This window comes from Tinamus guttatus, unplaced genomic scaffold (assembly GCF_059628265.1).
Source record: "Tinamus guttatus ecotype Peru unplaced genomic scaffold, ASM5962826v1 Tinamus_guttatus_pri_ptg000441l, whole genome shotgun sequence".
In the NCBI taxonomy this organism is placed as follows: Eukaryota; Metazoa; Chordata; class Aves; order Tinamiformes; family Tinamidae; genus Tinamus; species Tinamus guttatus.
The window spans coordinates 842348-863434 of NW_028288975.1; the positions used below are offsets into that span (position 1 = coordinate 842348).

At 45.3% G+C, this 21087-nt stretch overlaps 2 protein-coding genes across 4 annotated transcripts in view; one reads left to right on the forward strand and one right to left on the reverse strand.

The window, feature by feature from the left end:
• Window positions 1–2219, reverse strand: part of MIER1 (MIER1 transcriptional regulator) — a 33623-nt gene extending 31404 nt beyond the window's left edge. Inside the window, exon 1 of one of the 3 annotated variants that reach the window (XM_088531959.1) lies at window positions 2187–2219. Coding sequence is in view for 1 of the 3 variants with exons in the window: in XM_088531957.1 (XP_088388083.1) it covers window positions 1345–1353 (9 nt within the window). In the remaining 2 variants the exon portion in view is untranslated. Of the gene's footprint in view, window positions 1–1344; window positions 1370–1922; window positions 2004–2186 lie in introns of those variants that run through there. The other 2 variants (XM_088531958.1, XM_088531957.1) reach the window with 2 other exon arrangements.
• A 169-nt stretch (window positions 2220–2388) lies between these two features.
• On the forward strand, window positions 2389–20272 carry DNAI4 (dynein axonemal intermediate chain 4). Its single transcript, XM_088531968.1, has 17 exons — window positions 2389–2438; window positions 2761–2947; window positions 4968–5161; window positions 7146–7252; window positions 7476–7632; window positions 9017–9156; window positions 10341–10499; window positions 10988–11176; window positions 12432–12688; window positions 13425–13511; window positions 14500–14651; window positions 15068–15225; window positions 15431–15552; window positions 16878–16976; window positions 17675–17901; window positions 18696–18849; window positions 20123–20272. The coding sequence occupies exons 1-17, from the start codon at window positions 2389–2391 to the stop codon at window positions 20165–20167; spliced, it is 2484 nt and encodes an 827-aa protein (XP_088388094.1). The 3' UTR covers window positions 20168–20272.
• The last annotated feature ends 815 nt before the right edge of the window (window positions 20273–21087 follow it).

A 21087-nucleotide genomic window follows, 5' to 3' on the forward strand; every position in this document is an offset into this window, starting at 1 on the left:
GAAGCCGTAAGCGGCGCCCGCCCCGGCGCAGCGAGAGCGGCGCCCGCTCCAGCGCCGGCTCCGCGCGCCCAGGAGGAAGCGAGCGGCGGCCCGGCCGCGGCGCCGGCAACATGGCGAACCGGAGCGGCCCGCGGCCATCGCCACGGCCCTGCGCGCAGCCTGCCCCGCACGCGCTGCGCCCCTGTTTGGGGCTTTCGGGTTTTGTTTTCAGACAAGAAATGAGCGGGGGGTGAGCCCTGTGATTCCCTCTGCCCCTCGGGATACTGCAAAAATAATTTAAAAAAAAGACAGTTCCTCTTAAGATTAGATTAGTACATTTGGTACCAGTAACAGGAAGAAGGCTACCCTGAAGTTTTACAAGGGAAAGATAAGAGGAATTCATGTAAAAATTCACACAAATCCAGTAATTTCAAAGGACGAGGAAAAACTTCATCCCTAAAATCCTGTAACACGGACACCTACAGCTCCTTCCCACCACTCCCAACCTCCCCACGCTAGGCAAGAAAAAATGCCTGTCCCACAGAAGATATATACATTTCTTAATTATTTTTAATAGCATCCCTCTTGAATAAGCATTCCCAATTCATCTGTCAACACTGCTCACGCAGCAAATCAGCCGAACGCCGGGATTTCACGAGCGTTTGAAGGGAAACTTGGTGAAATATCTGTTTATGTGCCCTAACGCGTCGCGCAGGGAGCGGCGCGGCCGCCCACCCCATCCTACCCGGGGAGGGGCCCACGAACCAGCACCTCGGTGACCACACGCAGACCCTGCTCTAGGAAAGGGCTCGATAAGAAATTCCAAATGTTCCCCAAACTGCCCCCGAAAGTCCCTCGGCTGCTTTGGAGCCAGCCCCGGCACGGCAGGACCGCGCACCGCCCGCACGAGCCCCCCCACCTTGGCCTTAACGAAGGAGCTAATTATCAGCGAACGCCCCCCGGAGCGGACATTCCGGGGGAAAAGGGCGTATTTTGCGTTCCGGCAGCGGTGCCCGCCTCGCGGCGCGCGAGGGGCGGCTCCGCGGGGCCGGGACGGCGCCCCCCGTCCCACACGGACACACGGCGGGGGGGATGGAGGGGCCGCCCCATCGGCGGGGTCCCCAACACCCCCATGGGCGGGGGGGTCCCCAACACCCCCCCCCTCCACACACACACACGGCGGGCAGGGCTCGGCCCCGCGCCCCCCGCCCGCACCGCGGAGCGCCCCCCCGCCCCGCTCTCCCCGCGCCCTCTCCCGGCGGGGCCGCGGCCTCCGCGGCGCCACAGCTACAACTCGCGGGACGCCCCGCCCGGCCGCGGCCCCCGCGCAACAAGTTGGCGGGCGCTGCGGGCCCCGGCTCTCACCTCCGCCATGTTCGCGGCGCGGGCGGCGGCGGCGGCGGGGGGGGGGTGCTACGGGGCGCGGGGGGGGGTCACATCGCCGCCGCGGCGGAGGACGCGGCACCGGGCGCGGGCGGCGGGAGGGGCGGGGGGGGGGGGCACGCCGCGCGCGACGTCATCGCGCAACGGCCGAGCGGGCGGGGAGGGGGGGGCGCGCGCTCCTCACCCCCCCGCCCCGCCCCGCCCCGCCCCGCCCGCCTGCAGCGCGCGGGAAGCCCGCGCCGCGCCCGCCGCCTGTCAATCACCCGCGAGGCCACGCCCCCCGCTCCTCAGGCCACGCCCCCGGGCTGTCACGGCGCCCCCGCCCTTCGGTGAATAAACCGAATGTATTCACCCCCCCCCCAAAAAAAAATTAATAAATCGGCTGAAAATCCACCCAATTCAGCGATTCCTCAGATCCTGCCCACCCCTCTTAGGCGGGAATGGGGCACTCGGCGCGGCCTCCCTCCCCGCGGCGCCTTGGCGATAGAAATTAGTAAATGGTTAGAAATAAAGGAGCATTTTTCCGTATACGCGGGGCGGCGGCGCCGGGCCGTACTCACGTGCGGGGCGAGCTGCGGCCGCGGGCGGCTCCGGCGTGTGAGGAGGGGGGCACGGCGACACAGGCCCCGTACCGAACCCGCCCGTTTTTCCCTCAAAACCTAAGCCGCGACCCAGCCCGCCGCCGCCGCGCTCCCCCACCACAAGCTTCCCCGGCGAGAAACCCCTTAAAGGAACGAGGAGAAAACAGCCAGAAATAACAAATGAATGATGGAAACGATAAATAATAACCCAACGAGCAGCCCCCGCGCCCTCGCTGGCGGCACCTGGGCGGGCGGGGCCTGCGGGCCGGGCCGGGCCGAGCCCCGCGGGCACCGGCGCGACGGCACCGGCGGGGGGGTGTCTCACCGGCGCCGGGAGGGGGGCTGCACCTATCGGCGGCCTCGTTGCTGGGCGGCCAATGGGCGCACGGCGTCTTGGTTGCCGCGGCGACCGCGCGACGCCTGAGGTGGTGCCGGCGGTGCCGCCATGTCGGGCGCTGCGGGGCTCCCTCCGCGCCGCGGCGGCCCCCGCGCAGGGTCAGCGGCCGCTCCCGCCCGGGGCCTCCCGAGGGAAGGAGCCCCCGGGCCCGCGGGGCCAGCGCGGCCTCGCCCCATCCCTCCCACCCCTGGCTCCCCGTGGGCTCCCATAGCTTCGCCCCAAAATGCCATTTATTTCACCTATTTTGTCTTTGAGCGTTTCATTTTACCTGCTTCCCCCATCCTTATCCCCCGTGCTCTCCCTCTGGGAAAGGGGAAGCCGCAGGCAGATTCTGCTATGAAATAACCCCGTGTTTGTCCCCTCTTGCCACACCTTTACGCTGTCCACGACCTCATGGTGCTCGTTGTGTTTTTCCTACAGAAACAGAGCTCCCACGACGGGCGCCGGCGCCAAGAAAGGCTCCATCGTGAGCTCGTGCAGCCAGCGGCACGGCAGCGTGGCCAGCAGCACCTACTCGTACAGGGCCACGAGCCGCAGGAGCCACTTCCCGAGCGAGGGCAGGGCTGCGGACAGGGTGTCCCTGGCGGGCCCCAAGCACGCGCCGCAGGTGAGCGCCCGCGTCCCGAGCGGGGCCGATTTTAAACGGTTTAAACGTCGTGAGGAAAGAAGCAGGGGGAGGCTGGGGAGGGGGAGGGCACGTCTGAACTCTGTGGAGAAAGAAGGTGATGCCAGAGCCGGGTCTGTTCGCAGGTGAGGGTGATCCAGCTGTCAGAACAATCTGCAAGAATAAAAACAACACAGGCATAATAACCTCCGCATTACTTCTCCAAGGCTAACAAGGTTTGCTTTGGATTTGCTGTTGTTTTTTAAACTTTCTTTAGTTGCTGTTTTTCCTATTTGTTGGGTTGAAGGGGTGGATGCTCCGCAGACCTGACTTGAGAGGCCGCCAGAAGTCCAATGTACAAGTCAAGTGTACGTTCTACATAAGTTAACAAACCCGGGGTTTTAAACACTGACCACAACTTAATTCCTTTCCGAGTTAGATAAAGGCAAGGGCAGCTCTGCCGAGAGAGGTGTTTAGTGCTGGCCAACAAGAGGCTGAAGGCATGTGAGGCTGGAGGGAAGAGGTCTCAGCAGCAGCGAGCAGGCTCCAGTGCCTTAGGATGCCACTCCAGGAGTGAGGATGGTGCTCTTCCTTGGCTAGCTGCTCCCTGAACCCGGTGTGGGGTATCCCAGGTCCTCTTCTGCAGCCCCTCAATTGCACTAAGATGCGTCTGACTCAAGGAAGTGAGTCCTGCAAGGGGACAGGGACTGCAGCTGGATGCTCTGGTTGCTTTTTTACTGCTAAACAAATCAGGGAGTGACTTTATGCACTGTCTTGCTGAGCGTTAGTATGCTCTCTGCAGCTGCTTGGTCCTTGTCAGTGAGTATTCTCTGGGATAGTAGCAGCTGGGGGGATAACACACACCGCACATTCCCATAGGTGACGTCTTCAAGGACATAGTGGTTAGTTTTCCATTGCCCCTGCGATCATCCGGTACCATCCAGCAGGGTTTGCACCCCTAAAAACTTCTTGATGCCCTCACATCACAGCCTGGGACAGGTAGCACTGCATTCAGTTTGTGCTGTGAGCTGCAGCACAGCCCTCACATTAGTTCAGGCACTTTGAACTGGAAAAAAAAAAGTGCAATCAAGCAAAGTAATAGCTCTAATTTAGGGCCATCAGGGCATCACATGAAGCCCAGACAAAATCCAAGGTCAAGGACTGTGAATGGAGCCAGGATGTTTGGCCTCAAGACCAGGGAATTGTCTGTTTTATTTAGCAGTGCCCGTGCAGTTTTGTAGCGCTTTCGTGTACCGTTCTGCTCAAGTCCTTCCACTAGTGACAAGGGAGCATAGTTATGCACTAGGATAGCCCAGCAGTGTGACATTCTTTTTAAAATATTTCCCTGCATTGTTTTAAAGGTAAGTAATTTAGAATAATAGTTCTCCTCCTAATTGAAGAACTACTGATTATTTAAGAACTATCTGCATGAGAAGTATTGACTGGAACAAGTGTGTGTCTTTTCCTGACTAAGAGAAGAGATTCCCACAACATAATCTGAGTGCTGCTTGGAGACCATTCTGAATATGTTCTTACAATAAAGTGATATTTTCAGCAATGTAATAAAGAAGTTGCACAATTGTTTCTCTAGCTGCTTTTGCTGTACTGTGATTTTGATACGAATAGTGGCAGCCAAAAGCCACTCCTGGCAGTCAGTATGGAATAAGCCTGAAAAGACTAGAGGGTTAACCAAGAAGCAGCAGCTCAGACAGCAAGGTGGATGTAATTTCTCAGCATGTTCTGCAGCCGAAATCCAAGGAGAGAAATCCAAAGAAGTCCCAAACAAAGGTGGCAGCTGCTCCTCAAGGCTGAATTCCCAAGGGGAGCTGGGGATGCAAACACCTTTGCCCGTGTCTGTGGGGTACGTTAGTCTGTTCTGCCAGGGAGGTTGAATATCTTCCCCATCCTGCCCAAATGAGGGTCTGTTCCAAATGAGATAAAATGTTACATGTGTGATCAGTGTCATTTGCTTTCAGATAATTATTTTGTTCACAATAATTGTGATTATTTAAATTTTTTTTAGGTTTTTGATGATCAAGGAAAGGATGTGACGCCCCGTCCGCTCTTCCAGCCAGATCCCAGTAGTGTCGCATCCAAGCAAGGCAAAATCTTAGCAGCAAGCGATTACTCGGCAGTCACAGGATCTGGTTTTCTGTCTTCTATTTCCATGCAACAGACATCAGGGGTGAATAGTAGTTTAGCAGGTCCGTTCTCAAGGTAAGCTGATGTGCTCTGCCTCCTAAATCCTGCCTCCTAGGGTCCCTAACCTGGAAAGGCTGCACCTCTGCTCCTCAGAGGCTTTGGGAACCGGACTCACTGTGCAGAGCTAATAATTAAACCATGCTGCTATGCCAGAATACAGAAACTTATTAGGCTATAACTGTCAATAAAAATTTGAGGAATGGTAACAAATAGAATAAATGGATTTTGTCAGTGCTTGAGACTAAGACTGATTCTTTGTCAGAGCTACTTGCTGAGATTCCAGTATGGACAAGTGAAAGCAGACTGCTGCACATGCTGCTCTGACATTTCCAATTTTACTCAGATCCTCCTTCCTAGAATGTTTCTATACAGTGTGCCAGAATGGGCCATGTTTAGAGGCAATAATGAGTACAACACGATTCAGAAATATGGACATCCAGAGTGCAGGTTTTGCAGTGGTTAAGCCTGCATGCAGAGTCATGATAAAGACCTGTGAACACATATATGAGAAAACGCTGTGTTAAAGAGAGGGAGGAGAGGCAACTGCAGCTCTTTAATAGACTCCTAGCCACCTTGGACATTTTCTGCTTCTCCCAAGCATGTCTTTTTTCAAAAACTGGCGTATGGTAATATCTGCTTATATACATAGGCAGTGTAAAAATGCTGTGAAGACAAAAGGTCTGTTTTCACTGTTACAAATTTATTTTTAAACTATTTGAATATTTTAGTTATATTTACTAAGTATAGGCAGCCCTTTTTAAAAACTTGACTGTTTTTATTCACATAGCAAATATTGTTAATATAGTGACAGTTCTTCCTTTTAAACTGATTTGTACCAGCTACCTCTATGTGTGTGCATCTGCATGCCTGAAAAATGAGCATATAAAAATTTTGAATTAAACCTGCTAAATTACAAGTGTACTGCTTACCATCCCCAAACCTTCAGTACACAGGGAATAAACAGAGTCATTAGACCTGAGACATTTCATCTTCTGCCTGACGAATTCAATTAAACTGCACAGAAGAAGGTAAATAACTATTTGTGTTTAAAATGTAATGAACCACATCACTTTATCAGATGGTACGTACACATTCAGATTACATTCAGGGAGAATGTGCTATTTATTTAGCCAAAGAGACTAAGGACTAGTAAAATCAGCACCGGGGGAAGAGGGTTATATAAAGAAAAGCATTATTTACTATTTTCTTTGGCCAAGTTAATGTAATTGTAATTTCTGAAGAAAGGAAGTTGTTGTTTGAGAGCAATTTTTTTTGTTACGCTTACTGTCCTGAGGGTTTATTTTAGAGGTAGGGATACTAAACCAGAGCAGATATACACAAATAACTACTTAAAAGATAGAAGGTAGCTCCTGAAAAATAAACGCATAATCTTGGAAGTTTAGTGCTCTTCGCTTCATATATAGAATGAAGAGATTTTACTTTAGTTTTTTTAATAAAAATCTTTTAAAAATGCCTCTCCTATATTTATACTCAATCTCACTTCATTTTTGAGGAACGCAAAACCTGCTAAAAGAACCTAACTGTATATAATTTGTGCGTTTTAATTATCACAGCTCTTCCTTCCATGAACATACTTAAGCAAGCTACCCCCTTCAAATGAGTTTCCTGTACATTTCAAAGACATCCCAGCACATGCAAAACACCCTAGGATCTTAATTCTGGTGAGGGTGTATGTTATCACAGGTCAACACCCCACGTTGAATGAATCTTAAGAGCTCAGCAGTTTCTTTACTATCTGCTATTTAATGCCATAGGATATGCTGTCAGAGGAAATCTTGCTTTTTAAATCTCCTTCCAACCATTTTATTGTTTTATTTCCAAGCTTTCTATGACTTCTACAACATAAGCATAGCTGCATGTGCTACTGCAAAGTACTATGGGGTTTATCCCAATAACAACACTGCTGATTCTGTAGTGCTTTGCTAAGTGACATCTGGACTCTCACGGCTGATTCCTGCTTGTTTCTTTGTTATTGAAGGTCGTATGGAAGCAGCAGTATTTCTAAATCATATGCGTCAACTGACTCCCTAGCAGATGACATAGCAGAGCCCAGCCCTCGGCGAGACACAAGTGCTGACATAACTGGTAAAGAACATACCTTGTGTGATTACAGATTTAAACCGTTCTTGGGAGCACTGTGAGTTGTGAGACACTGAGTCAGTGCATGTGAGATGCTCAGCATTTCAAACAAACTCAGTGCCTCACCAATTTTGGCTCCCGATCATTGCAATACTTGCAGAATTGATTTTTCTTCTTTTAAAGTTACAACAGAAAAGTTCTCACTTGTTAACCTCTTGTAATTTGTCAGATGTCCAGGTGAGGCGAGAGGAGGTGAAAGAGCAACTGACAAACGAAGAGTTGGATAGGAGAGTGGATATTTACCTTACGGAAACTGAAACTATTTGGATATTCGATATGCCATCTGTTGTGATGTCTACAGAGGCTGAAGATGCAGGAAAAGTTCTGTATGTATATTCATACAGCTGTGTCCAGGCATGCAATATGCTCAGCACAGCTGGTTTCTGTTGATCACAAAATCCTGAAAAGGCTGATCACACACAGGTTCAGGTCTGACTGCCACAGTTTGCCATTTCACCTTCACTTAAAGCCATGTTAGGCTCAATTCTATTTTTTGGTAGACAAGCTGATTTCCTTAGAAGTTCATCTTGCCATTTTTGACTGGTAGATTAAGGCAGCAGAAGTGAGGGACAGTGACAAGAGAACAACCAGAGAGTGGGCAAAAGAAAAGACAAAGAAGTATGGTATACATAAATTATTTAATATGATTTAATTTTAATGAAAACAGTAATTGCAAAGCCCCATGTTAATTCTCCGATGTGGTTTCATAGCCAATGATTTCAAACAAAGATATAACAGAACGAGGCTTGGCTTCCCCTGAAGCTCTCCTCTGTCCTTCTAGCTGGAGGAAGCCTCACGGCACCACAGGTGACCCTGCTTTTAAAATGTCCAGCCTCACCTTAGCTGCATCTGGTTTGTTCCCGCTTTAGAGCCGCCTCCCTGGGCTGCCAGGAGCTTTGGCAGGGAGGTAACCTAGAACACGTGGCTTTTCGGGCCTTCTCCCAGGACCCGACTGGGACAGAGGGCACGAAAGGTCCCTCCAGACTGATCCCTTGTGTCCATGTAAGCCCCAGAGCCTGGAGCCAGGGCACAGTGTTTGGGTAGTTAAGCAATGTGGATAAAAGAGCTTTTCCTTTTGGTGTACGTGCAAAGTTTGTGTTTGGACTCCAGCCCCCCGCCTGTGAGTCACGCTGTGGTGTCATTTTGGGGAAAAGGAAGAGGAAGAGCATCCTATGAATCACACTTCACTGGCGTACCCAGCCCGTGTTGCAAACTGCATAGGGAGAGACAGCGGCCCCTTTCTGAGGTCAGCAACCTGCTCCTCAGTTAAGGCTGGGTATAACCCAGCCTCCTGTTAGAATAGTGAAACCAAAACTGTGGGAAAAGTTTTGCAATTCCTAATGACCATTTCTACTTATTTGAGGACTGGACTAAATGTACTGGTTTCATTTTTGTCCCTTGTACGCACTACATCATTCCTGAGTGACAAGAGTGACTTAATTCTGAACTCATTTAATTCTAGCAACACTCAAGGGTGGCTGAATTAGGGATTTTGCTGAGGTCCATCTCTACAGCCTTACAAGGTCAGAAGTAGCTGCTCAAAAATGATACATAGATTAAAACAGAGCCTGGCAACAAGCACATACTAAAACAGAGCAGTAAACTGATGATAGAGAGTACCCTCTTCTGTTCAAATTGTGATTGAATGCACTGAGAAGTTGAAAGCAGCTGCTTTTCAGAAAGCCAACATGCACATTCTTTTTTCTCAAGGGAGCGGAATAAGATTTATGTTGACGTTTGTAAAAATAGAGTTGGTAACGAGCGCTTTGTGGAAAGGATGATGCAAACCCTTAATGGAGCCCCAAAGAGCAAGGAAGTGCAGTGTGACAAAATCGTCACAGAAGATAAAGGTAAACTCTCCAAGTACTACACAGAGAGGGATATTTAGTAAGAACAGGCTCTCATTTGTTACATAGTTCCCTTGCAGTGTACCTGTGGTAGCTAGGTTTATTATTACCTTTCATTTGCTTATTAAATATTGATTTGGGAACGGGCTAAAATACAGCTAGATTGTGAGACCTCAGAAGACTAAGGAAATCTTTTCTTGCATATCTAAGCAGAAGAAGGTATTTCCTCAGCTTCTGCTTTCATTTTCTAGAACTTCAAATTACAGCAGGCTGGTGTGATTTGTGATGGCCTTTTCTGCCTCTCCTCATACTTGACAATTGCTGTAGCCATTGCAATGAAAGAGTCATGGCCCTGGCTGGGGGTTGTCCTCTGCTGTGGCCTGCTCGCCTGACAAGGAGAGCTCCTTGGGAGGCAGAACATCACCAGTAATCAGCTTTGTTCCTGAAATAAGTAAGAACACTATTCCCTTCCCTCCCTCAGCATTTTCAGTGACACTGGTTTTGATTTCTGTTTGCTGAGGTGCAAGGAAAGGAAGCTCTGTTATGACATTGGAAGTCTTAGGAAAATAAGCAATCTCAGTAGCCTCCCGAGACAATGCAGCTTTATAAAATGTTCAGCATCAATGCCCTAAAAAAAATATAGGGGAATATGCAGGTTTTGGAAGCGTCTTCAGAGCTCTGCATTACTCCACACATACTTTTTTTGTGTATGTGACCGAAAGAAAAGCTATGGGGAATGCTGTTCCCGACGTTATTTCCTCATTTTTCTTTGGCATATGTAAAATGAAGGTAAAAACAAAGGTATATCAAAAAAGAGTAAAGGTCAAAAGAGTGTTCATAGATAACTGCTGTAGATAACAACGTGATTTCAGAGCAGACCTGCCCCTTTTTGTGTGCCTCAGTCTCCAGCAGCGCTCGGTCCAGTCCATGCTTGAAGAGTTGAGCACGCTGGGGGCTGGCCCTTCTGCAGGGACAAGGCCACACCGAGGGGAGGCCACACGCCCCGGGCACCGCGATGCCACCCGGCGTCATCATCAGCTGGTGCTACCACCTTGTCCAACCCTCAGTTAATTTCTAAGCCCTTCTGCTAATCTATTTAGTGTACAAAACCCAAGTCTTTGTTCACCTGTATTTTTTTTTGTAATAATGTATAGAAATAAAAGACAACTGGTGTAATTCATTTCTAGGGATCATGGTGACTTCCTGGGACTTGTATGATTCCTTTAACGAGTTGGAAGTAGAACCTACATCAAAAGCAGAAGGTAGAAGAGTCACAATTGTGAGCAGCAACATCTCTCTTATAAGTGGACAGCATGATCAGTCTGCATCTTCAGTTTGTGACAGAGGTAACATTTTTCTAGGTTTATGTTTCTGTAGTGTCTTCATCCTTCTAAACCGCGCATATCACTATTTTGTATGGAAAAAAGCCCTGCATGAATAAAATGTTTTGTCCACTTATCTGTCACTTGAAAGAGGCAGTTTGCTAAAAAATCTTGGACAGATCTGTGCCGAGACCTTTATATACAATGCCTTTGTAAATGAGCTTAAAAGGGGTGCATAGTCATGACAAAGTTTGTCATGCTCAATTACTTAGGACAGGAGAAGAAAAAACAGTTGCAAAAAATCTAGAAGACTTTAATCATACTTATAATTGTGAGCAATAAAAGAAAACAAAATTAAGGCAAGAAGTTTAGTACTGCTAGTATGCTGATGATAGGAAGTTCTCCTATGCTTTTTGCAGAGAGAGATGGTTGTTTTGTTTCTCCCTTGACTTCTGCATACAAAGTATTACCCTATTAAAACTGCTTTTTTTCCTGATATCTTCTGTTGTCAGATAGCACAAGTTCTTCTGTAGTGGAAAGTGCTCTTCTTGCCAAGATCCATGAAGAGAAGGAAGACCATTCAGAAGCTATATTGAAATCAGAAAAATTTCATCAGGACTTATTTTTCATGGAGAGGATTCTAATGGAGAATGTTTTTCAGTCCAAACTTGCAGTTTATCGACAACTTCCTGTCCTTATAGGTTGGTTTCTCCTTAGCCACATTGGCATTTTTGGCACAAGGTTTTGTGTGCTAGTGGAAATCATGTAGATACGTCCTTCACTGAATGTCTTTACAGACAACAAGTCTTTTAAGAACCAGACAAAGGAAAGGAGAATTTCCAGATGTCAACACAAACTCTGCAGTTTTATACTTGCTTAAAGTGAGATCCCTACAGAGCTTGGTGGGAGAACTGAATAAATGATGTCTGTGCTGGCTCATTTCTCCTTTTCATTGCAAAACGAGGCTTATTCAAAATGATAATCAGACCTGTTCCCTGACAGTTAAGATACAGATAATTTCTGCTATCTCTCCAATCTTTTTTTTTCTCCTTTGCATTGGAGCACAGAGCTTTTAAGATGAGACTATCTGATGGTAAACAGAAGTTTTAGCCTGAGAGATAAGCCGTGTTTAACAGAAAGAACCTTAACTGCAGAAGATAGAACATACTACTGAAGGGCTAAGCTTTTTATAGGAGTTCCAAGTTAATATAGGGATGAAAACTACCTGTGAAGAAGTAATTTTATCCTGCTTGACTGTATCATGCCTTCTCATGGCACAGAGAGTTCCCGTTTTGCTGGTAATTGGTCTGTCATATTCTACCAATCTTCTACTCTAGCTACAGCTGGAGTGTGATACTGGCTAGATGGACCTGTGTGCTGGCGTATGGCAGTTCTTACATTCTGATTTTGGTAGCAGTGTTCATAAAGGGGTGAGGAAACAAAACAAAAAACCCCACAGTAAACAGTCTAAAATATGTTCTACAATTAATTTTACTAAATAGTGAACTATTTATGTTATAGAATCATGTAACTTAACAAAGGTTTTACAACATTGGTATCTACGTGGGGATCTTTAAAAGTTTTCATCAAACTTGAAAAAATCCCTGTTTAAACTAAGTCTTTTTTTAAATACAAGAGATTAGAAAGAAACATTCCTGGGTTGAGGAGGTGACACAGATTCATTATGGCCTGTTGCTGGGTAATTAAGTCTACTTGTTAAATATTTCATAGCAGGACTGACACACTGTACCTTAGCAAGTCATCTCCTATGTTCCTATCAACATTTTAACCATAAATTTGAAAGTTAAACTGTCTTAATTCTTGAATCTTCACTTCAGCTTACTGTTGTATTTACTGCAAAGTAGAAAAGGAGCATTCTATTTCCTGCCATTGTGAGTGACTGTTACAGATAGGTGAAGTGGTTATTATTCACTCTGCCACGTTTGTGCATTTTAGAACCTGTTGCTACATCAAATACTGGTGACAGAGCAACAACCATGGAAGAAGCTGACCCAGAAAAGGAAGAACATGAGCAGGAGGAGCAGGAGGAGGAAGAGCAGAAGGATGTCTTCATTGCCCCCTCAGTCCTGTCAAACCTGAATAAAGGCCCAGAAGAGTTTGTACCTCCCAGTTTGGAATTACTGTGGTCATACGCATGTGATCTAACTAATGGCCGTAGTGTGAGCAGTATGGCTTGGAACAAACTAAACCCAGTGAGTTAACAAATCTCTTCTTCTAAGCTGTCTATAAAATGATATAAGAATTGTCAGTGTTTTGATATCCTTTGGTGGGAGGGATCTCCAAGAGACACATTCATCCCTATAGTCGGGCAGGTTGTGTGTGCATCCCACTATCTGTATTTTGTACCTCCATATCATAATATTGCGACATTATTCTACAGGTTGGGCAACTGTGCTAGTCTTTTCATACAATGGCTCTATCACAGCAGTTTTAGCTGGTCTGGAATATCTCCGTTTACCATTCTGGTGACCTGATCAATAGCGTTAAGATAATAAACTTGTTTCGTTATGGGATTGCGAATTGAAATTTAAACACCTACTATTAAACTGCATTACGATTGATAGAGTAGATCATTTGGATACCACCCTTTTCTTTCTAACAGTAATCTTCCAAGCAAACTGCATTCACCAAGGACAGGATGCATAATAGCTGCAGAGCAGTTTTCCCAGCTGCTGGCCCAAGTTTGCTTAATTCACTTTTAGTGGAGGTGAGATGACTCAGACATCTCAACTTTCAGAGTAATGTAAACCTCAGTTCTTCAACAGAGCTCTCTTGCGGTCACCACAAAAATAATGCATGGAAGGAACGTAAAGACAACAGAGAATGAGACATATAAAACCAGTCAGATTGCCCCAAAGCAAAAAAATAAAAATAAAAATAAAAATAAAGACCATTTCATAAGGTTAACCTGCTAACCTGTGCTTTTAGGATCTTTTGGCTGTTGGTTATGGAGAGTTTGATTTTAAAGAGCAGAAGAACGGCTTGGTTTGCTGTTGGTCACTGAAGAACCCAATGGTAACAGAAGCTGCAAGAAAGTAGTTTGCTTTCTTTCTCTAGTTGATATTTCTGCTGTACTTTTTCTGCCTTTTTTAATTCCCTATTCTTGTTTCAAAAGCAAGACCTAACCAGCAAGCTTATTAATTTGCTAAACCCAACTATACATTTCTGGAAAATTTATTTTGCCTGCAGTACCTCACAAATTCCATGCAGATAAAGTTGTGCATTAGACTAGCTTAAATAATGCAGCATCAAATTGCTCCCTGTGGATGCTCTCATGCAAAAGTTGTACATCTCAGTCCCATCAGTACCAGCCGAGACTCTTGTGATTTCATGGTGTCACTGCAGTCCTCAGTGCCTAGCACTAAGAAAGAAGACTTGGCATGTGCACTGAAATACAGCTATTTTCTAACTAATACTTCAACATTTCCCTTTTCAAGAGCTCTGTGCAATAACCTTTTATGTGCTCAGTCTTCTAACAGAGCTGAATCAGGTCTTTCGTTATGGGGAGCAATTTCCTGAGGATAGCGATATACAGATTACCCAAGGTAGCTTAGATTACATTTTATCTTCAGCCAAGTTTCTGTGATTAGAAAGACACTTACCTAAAATTATAGAGAAATATAGAAACCTGCAAATAGATCAAAATCAATTAGAGAAATCTTCCAAAATGTTGCATTTTTTTAAAATAAGAAGTCCTATTGTATTAACACAGGTGAATCTTGAGGAGCTTGATTTTATAATTTTGGGGCCTGGGGTCCATGGGGTGTCATATTTCTCTGTTATTCCTGGTCTCTGTTATTCCTGTTTTTTTATAGTTGCAGCAAGCAATAATGAACTGAATCAGTTAGAATACAGTCCTTAATTTCTATCTGGAAGCAAAGACTGTGGTCATCAGGACTCAGATTTTTCATCATAGCCTGTCAATTTGCTATATCAGTGCTCAGAAGACTGAGGTAAATTAAGAAACTAACTTAAAATGTCTTTTTTTTTTCCTTCTGGTCAGTGGCCAGAGCGTGTTTTTCACTGCGAACATGGTGTGACTACTCTAGATTTTTCTATGGTCAGTCCTAATCTTTTAGCAGTTGGAATGTACAACGGTATCGTTGCCATCTACAACGTACAGAGCCGGAACAACACTGCTCTTTTAGACAGCAGGTAAGGCCATGATTCCCCATCGCCCTCTACCACATATAAATTTCTCTGTTGTGGATCTTTTATTTGTCATTTGGTGAGAGAGTATTGGCACTTGTGATACACTACGTAATATCTCTGAGCATTCCCAAAATTTATTTATTTCCAATTATTAAACAGAGCCCTGGAATTAAATATCAAATAGGTTTTATGCAAAAAACAAACAAACAAAAAAACAAAAAAACCCAACAAATAACCAACCAACCAAACAGAACAAATGTTGGCTGTTTGTTCCAGGAAAATTTTGTATTTAAGTAAAGCTAAATAACATTTCTGTCATAGAGCTTCATTACAAAGCAAAAGGTTATTCATGATTTAAATAGGTTGTCTTATCTTCATTAATATATGTTTTAATCACGATCATCTTTTTTTGTTCCCAGTGAGTCTTTAGATAAACATATAGGTCCCGTGTGGCAGCTGAAGTGGGTAGAACAGGACAGAAGCACCACAGGAGATGATAAAGGAGAGATATTAATCTCTATCTCAGCAGATGGCCGAATAACCAAGTGGTTTATACGGAAAGGACTGGGTTGCTCTGGTAAGCACTTTCCCTGCTGCTTTTCTGCACAGAGAAAATGCCTGGAATTGCAATTGCCTCATTTTGCTTTAGGTGACACTCAGTTATATACTGGTTATCTTAAGCAAAACGTTTAGGAGCTGCTGAGCAATCTGAAGCAGCATGGAGCTGTGCTCTGCTGGCATGTGCCATTTCTGCTTGACAAGAACTCTTTCAATTTGCACAGATCTGATGAAAATAAAGCGAACAGTAAGTGAGAAGAAAAAAACAACAGGTGAGAAAGAAAAGAAAAGTGAAGCTCTGATATCTCGACAGGCTCCTGGAATGTGCTTTGACTTCCATCCAAAGGTAGGCTCAGAAAGCCCCTCCTGGCTAGAGTTTTACCCCCAAAATCTATGCAGTAGTTGTCAGATCCTTAGGGGAGCTACTTTAACATGCATCAGCATGGGATTTAGCACTGGTATTTAAACTGTCTTCAGTTCCAAAACAAATAGTTTCTAGATTAATGTTAGATATCAGTTAAGACTGTCAGGCAAAAATAAAGTGAGTAACAAACTAAAGAGACACCCCAGATGTCTCTGACAGGTACAGTTAGGATCTGTTTACAGTTTATACTGAGAGGCAAATGTCAGAGTATGATACCAAGTTCCATTTCAGCAAAGCTAAGCTTAAAAACAGGGTTGAAAGGGGAAAAAATATTTTAATGCTGCCTGGGCTCTGGCGACACAAACTAGACTAAGAGCTGCTGTGACTGGGAGAACACATGGGAAGCCCTCGTGCCGTGGAGAAGCCGGGTGTGAGAAGGCAAACACCATGGTCTGGAGAAGGTGCAATCCTGCATGCTCAGCTGTTGTGACTGCAGGTTGGTTTATATTGCCTAAGAAATAAACGGAACCTTTCACCTGATATATTATCCCATAGCATAATATTCCTGCCTGTGGATCTATAATGTGTGTTATGTACGTTGTGGCCAGAACAAGCAGTATTGCCAAAGGAAAAGCTTTTTGTTCCACAAAGACAGTTTCAACACCTCTTGTTCAGGGGTCTCTATCAGGACATGAAGGCTGTTTCTGATAAGACTGAAGTAACAGCATTACCAAAACAAACAAACAAACAAAAAACATAGCAAGCCAGACAAATAGCCCCTGTATTTGTAAAACTATATCATAATTTCAGCTGTGTTATATTTGCTTCGGGGCTCATTTGCTTATGACGCTGGGTATAATGGTCAAACCTGTGAGAGTCTGTGCTCAGCATCTCCCGCCTCCAAGGCTCTGATGTCTCAGCTTCTCCTCTTTATCCAGTTTTTGTCCACGGAGCATTTGAAGGATTCACGCATTTGTCCATGGGCATCACTGGCATCTATAAATCCCTAACACTGGGCTCTGTGTTCATGGAGCAGCTCACAGAAAGTACAAGGATTTCTGAGTCAAAAACCACAGTTCTGCGCAGCTGGAGAACAACACGCAGGAACATTTTGGCACCCCTGGATCCACTGCACAGACATCTTTGTAGCACACACGCCGACAGCCAAACACACAACGTGCCACCACCTCCACCTCGCTTCTTCAGAGAACTGTCATAGCCCAAGTTCACCTAGTTCTTTAAAGATTTTTGGATAAATGTTATGTAGGATAATCCAATCATCTACATTACTTTTACCTTTATTTCAGGATACTAATTTTTATCTCGCTGGAACAGAAGAGGGCCTTATTCACAAATGTTCTTGTTCCTACAATGAGCAGTTTATAGAAACGTACAGAGGACATAAGGTGAGTGATGCATAGTTACAAAAATAGCAACAGCCAAAGCAACATGCACTTAAGTAAATTGACCAGTTTATTGTTTCTTTGCTTATATTTGCTAAACAAACACCTGCAGCAAAAGAGACTCAAACTTCTTCTCTAACATTAGGAAAGCATTCCCATCACATAAAGAATTACACCCTATGGCATTGCTTTCCAGAATTACTTTCTGCATTGCTTCTATAAGAAACGTTTTAAAAGAATTTATTGAAGCTTGTACTGCACTCTGCTTAAAGAGTATAGTACAGTACCGTTTAGTCTACTTAAAGGTTTAGTTCTGGTCTTATTTAAAGAGAACTATAAGCAATTGTATTTATCCTAGAGGCTGTAGTTAAATAGTGAAATGGCAGAACTTTAAAAAAGAGCCTTCTTGCAAATCTTTGCTTCATCCAAGTGGCTGCCCTATAGGTATCAGCTCCTCCTAACAACGTGGGAAGGAATGGAACGAGCTCAATGTTTTGATTCTTATGATCTCTTATCACATTTGCTGCATCCTAGTTTTCTATGTGTGTATATAAAACAACACTAGCTTTGCTACTAAAGGTCAGAAATGGTCAAGGATTCCCATGAAAAGTCTGTGGGAATAGAGGGCTATTGAAGAAGGAACTGTGAGGCTGTAGCTCTAGAATAACACAGCGTTCTTTCTCGCTTCCCCCACCGCCAAGGGTCCTGTGTACAAAATCGCTTGGAATCCGTTCAGCACCGACATGTTTTTAAGCTGCTCTGCAGACTGGAGCATTATTTTGTGGCACCAGCAGTCGCAGAAGCCCATCCTAACGCTCAGCTCCACCACTGCTGTTGTTCATGATATTGTGTGGTCTCCAAAGTCAGTCTTTATATTCGTAGCAGTGAACGAAAGCAGAGTAGAAATCTGGGATCTTAGCATCAGCACGTAAGTAATTTCTGGAAGAAGAATTTGAGCTGGTAGATACAACAGCACAGAGGTTAAATGCTCTTGTTTAATAAGCATTGCTGAAAGGCAGTCACAGTTCTGTGTCATCTGCTTGCTTTGCTCTTGAAAGAAGGCTTGCATTTTGAAACACTTTTTTACCATCAGATGGTAGTTGTTGGAGTATTGAGATTATAAGACAAGGAGCAAGATGTCTAATAGAATTGATAAGGGGTAAAAGAGAGATTCTGCTGCAGTAATCATGGATTCTACCACTTCTGTAGTTGAAAAAGAAAAATAACAGAACTGAGTTATTATGGACTCAGAAAATGAGAGTGATTATTAGAGTTTAGGCACTCCCTACATTTTGTCACTGTTGTAAAGGAGGTGCAAGTTTCTGGTGTCTTAGGTGCAGTTATTTAATCTGTGGCCTTGTACTGCTAGTCTGTGCTGCTTAGTGTCAGCGCTGGCATGAGGAAGGCTGTGAAGCAGGAGGCCCACTGACTCTTGTAGTAGAAAAAATATTCCTATTATATTAACACCCCTTTGACTCCCAGATAGTAGGCAATAGCATAGAGTTTAGGTAACTAAAATATCTTTGTTAATAATGGATGGAATTTTTGTTTAGTTAGAGAGAAAACAAAACACTCACTTCCTAGCTAGCCTGGAACACAAAATAAAACCTACACTAATCCTCAGCACTGCACTGCAGCTAGGATTTCGTATGTTCCCAGCAAACACAATTTTAGCTCCGTGTTGTCATTAATGACATTAATGCTTGGCTCCACCGGTTGCAGGTTGGATCCCTTGGTCATTAGGTTCGCCGCCCCAAAAGTGAAGTTCACAACTGTGCTTTTTGCGAAGAACACGGACTGCCTTCTCCTGGGAGACAGCAAAGGACAAGTCAGTGTGTTTGAGCTGCAGAACCTGGGTGCTTCCCACAGCAACAAGGTACGAGGCCCACGGGGAAGGGCTGGCTCCTTCTGGGGGGCTCCCTGCTCCTCTGGTTCTTCCCCCTCCAGAAGGGGATCCGTAGGAACCTGGCTGCAGAGCTAGGCTATGAGCGGTGCCCCGGGGGAATTATGCAGCTCCAGGAATGCCCGGAGAGCTGGGCTGGTTCTGCTCACGGCGGGAGGAACACGGGAGGGCAGCGTCACCCCCAGGTTTCACTTCATTTCAAACCCGCTGCTAGAAAGGGGCATTCCAGAAGGTTCAGTGCTCCTTCCTAATGCAAAGGTCACCAGAGAGCCCTTGAATGGGACACACGGGGTAAGGGCAGGAAGGTGGCACCTCATCTCAGCACAGAGCGCAGGTAACTGCCTACCTGGCAACCTGGTGACATGGCTCGAGTGACAGACATGCCCCCTCCTGGCTGCGAACAGGATAATGTCAAACACTAAACAGTCTGGGGAGGAAGAAAATGCTAATTTCGATCTATGCATTTTCCTTAGAGACTTATTAGCAATTCACAGCTATTGGTGCTGCGTTTAGAAAGTCCTGGTTCACAGCCCCATTTGCTAAGTGTTGTTAAACTTGCAAAATAAGATTTATAATCTTGTATTTTTTTTTCCTACAAATTACCACAAAACAGCCCAAGTCCTTTGGCCATAGAAAGTTCTGGAGTTGATGAGAGTAGAGGGTAATTTTCTGGTTAAGTCACCTGAATAGGACTAAAAATACCAGTGCTTGATATCACAGGCTTTGGGCATGTGGCATAATTAGTCCCTGAGCCACAGAGTTCCAGCCCTGCTTTCCAGCATCCTCCATCCGTTCCTCTTGTGCCCCTTCTGGTAACAGAAAGGCCTTTCTCACCTTAGGTGGGTATAAAACCTCCCACAATGAGGTCTGTGCTACAGCTAATGCTAAAGGGACATCAGCACGCAGGGCAGGCACTTCTAAGCACAGCCACCATAAATGTATTGACTTGAAAGCCAATTTCCTTTATGAATAACATGCATGTGTGGGCCCTAAGTATGATATTACAAATGCAATCCAGACAGGCCTGCCAAAAAGTGTTGTTTTCTCACACACACGAAGTAACCACAGTTTTAGTGGAACTCAAAAAGCAACAATCAGCTAACACCCTACAAACTACTTTTACCCTGCTTTCTTGATGCTCATTATTTCAACAAATCTGTTATCAGTTTGTAAATAGGATTTTTGGATGACTTCATTTCTTATACTGCAATTACTCTGCAATATAGCCTCATTTTCTCTTTTACAGGTTGATGCCTTACAGGATATAATTGGTTCTGCTCTAGCTACTTAACAGTAGCTGAATGATACCACTTCTTGGATGGTAAACAGCAAGAAAGACAAATATCATCTTGTGTCTGTAAATTCCCAAGTCCAGCATTTAGTTATGTATTAGGGAAAAAAATAGCTTTCTTGTATTATAATAAATCATTTATTGTTTTGTAGACATTAAAATTAATCTTTGAAGCCATAGTGGTTAGAAGTTCCTTTCAAATGCACCAACTTTTCCCGTGGAAGCCCCCTCATGAGATGAGCAGTCTGCTGTTACTGTCCGAAGGGCTTTCCCTACCATACCTAGAAGGTGGTAGAAAAATGTTCATTAAAGCCTTTTGGGGTTACCCTTGGCTTACTCAAAAATGGCAGAAATCCCCCCCTGCTTAAGCTATTCCATCAGGAAGTAGAATATAGCCTGATGCTGTTATCAGAAGTAATTTATTTGCTTGTCTTCATCCATGCAAAATCGTATAAGGGAATGGCCTTTTCCTTAGTTCTGTTTTGTCTCAGACACATCCGAGGCTGGAAGCAGCGGCTGCTCCCGAAGCTGCAGGGCAGGCAGAAGTGCGGCCCAGCACTCCCAGCCCCTGTCAGGCTTGACTCATGTCAGACTGCAGCTTAAATTCTCTCTATTCCCTGCTGGCACTTGTCCCAGAACTCCTTACATGAGGTAATTGGCGGGACAAGGATTGATTTGGCAGCCCTGAAAGCCCGAGCTGACTTTTTGCATCACATCCCCTTCCCTCTACCCAGTGGCTGGAGAGCAGAGCTGCAGGTGGGAAGGACGAGGAAGCAGGAGAACAAGTGTCTGATCCAGGGAATCAGGCTCCTAGTGCCATTCCTGCTGCTGCAGAACAGGAGCCTTTGGGAAGGGCTGTCATCTCCTTCTGGCTGTAGCAGGCAGTGTTTGTCTGTGTGGGCAGCTCTTCCTTCTTGTTC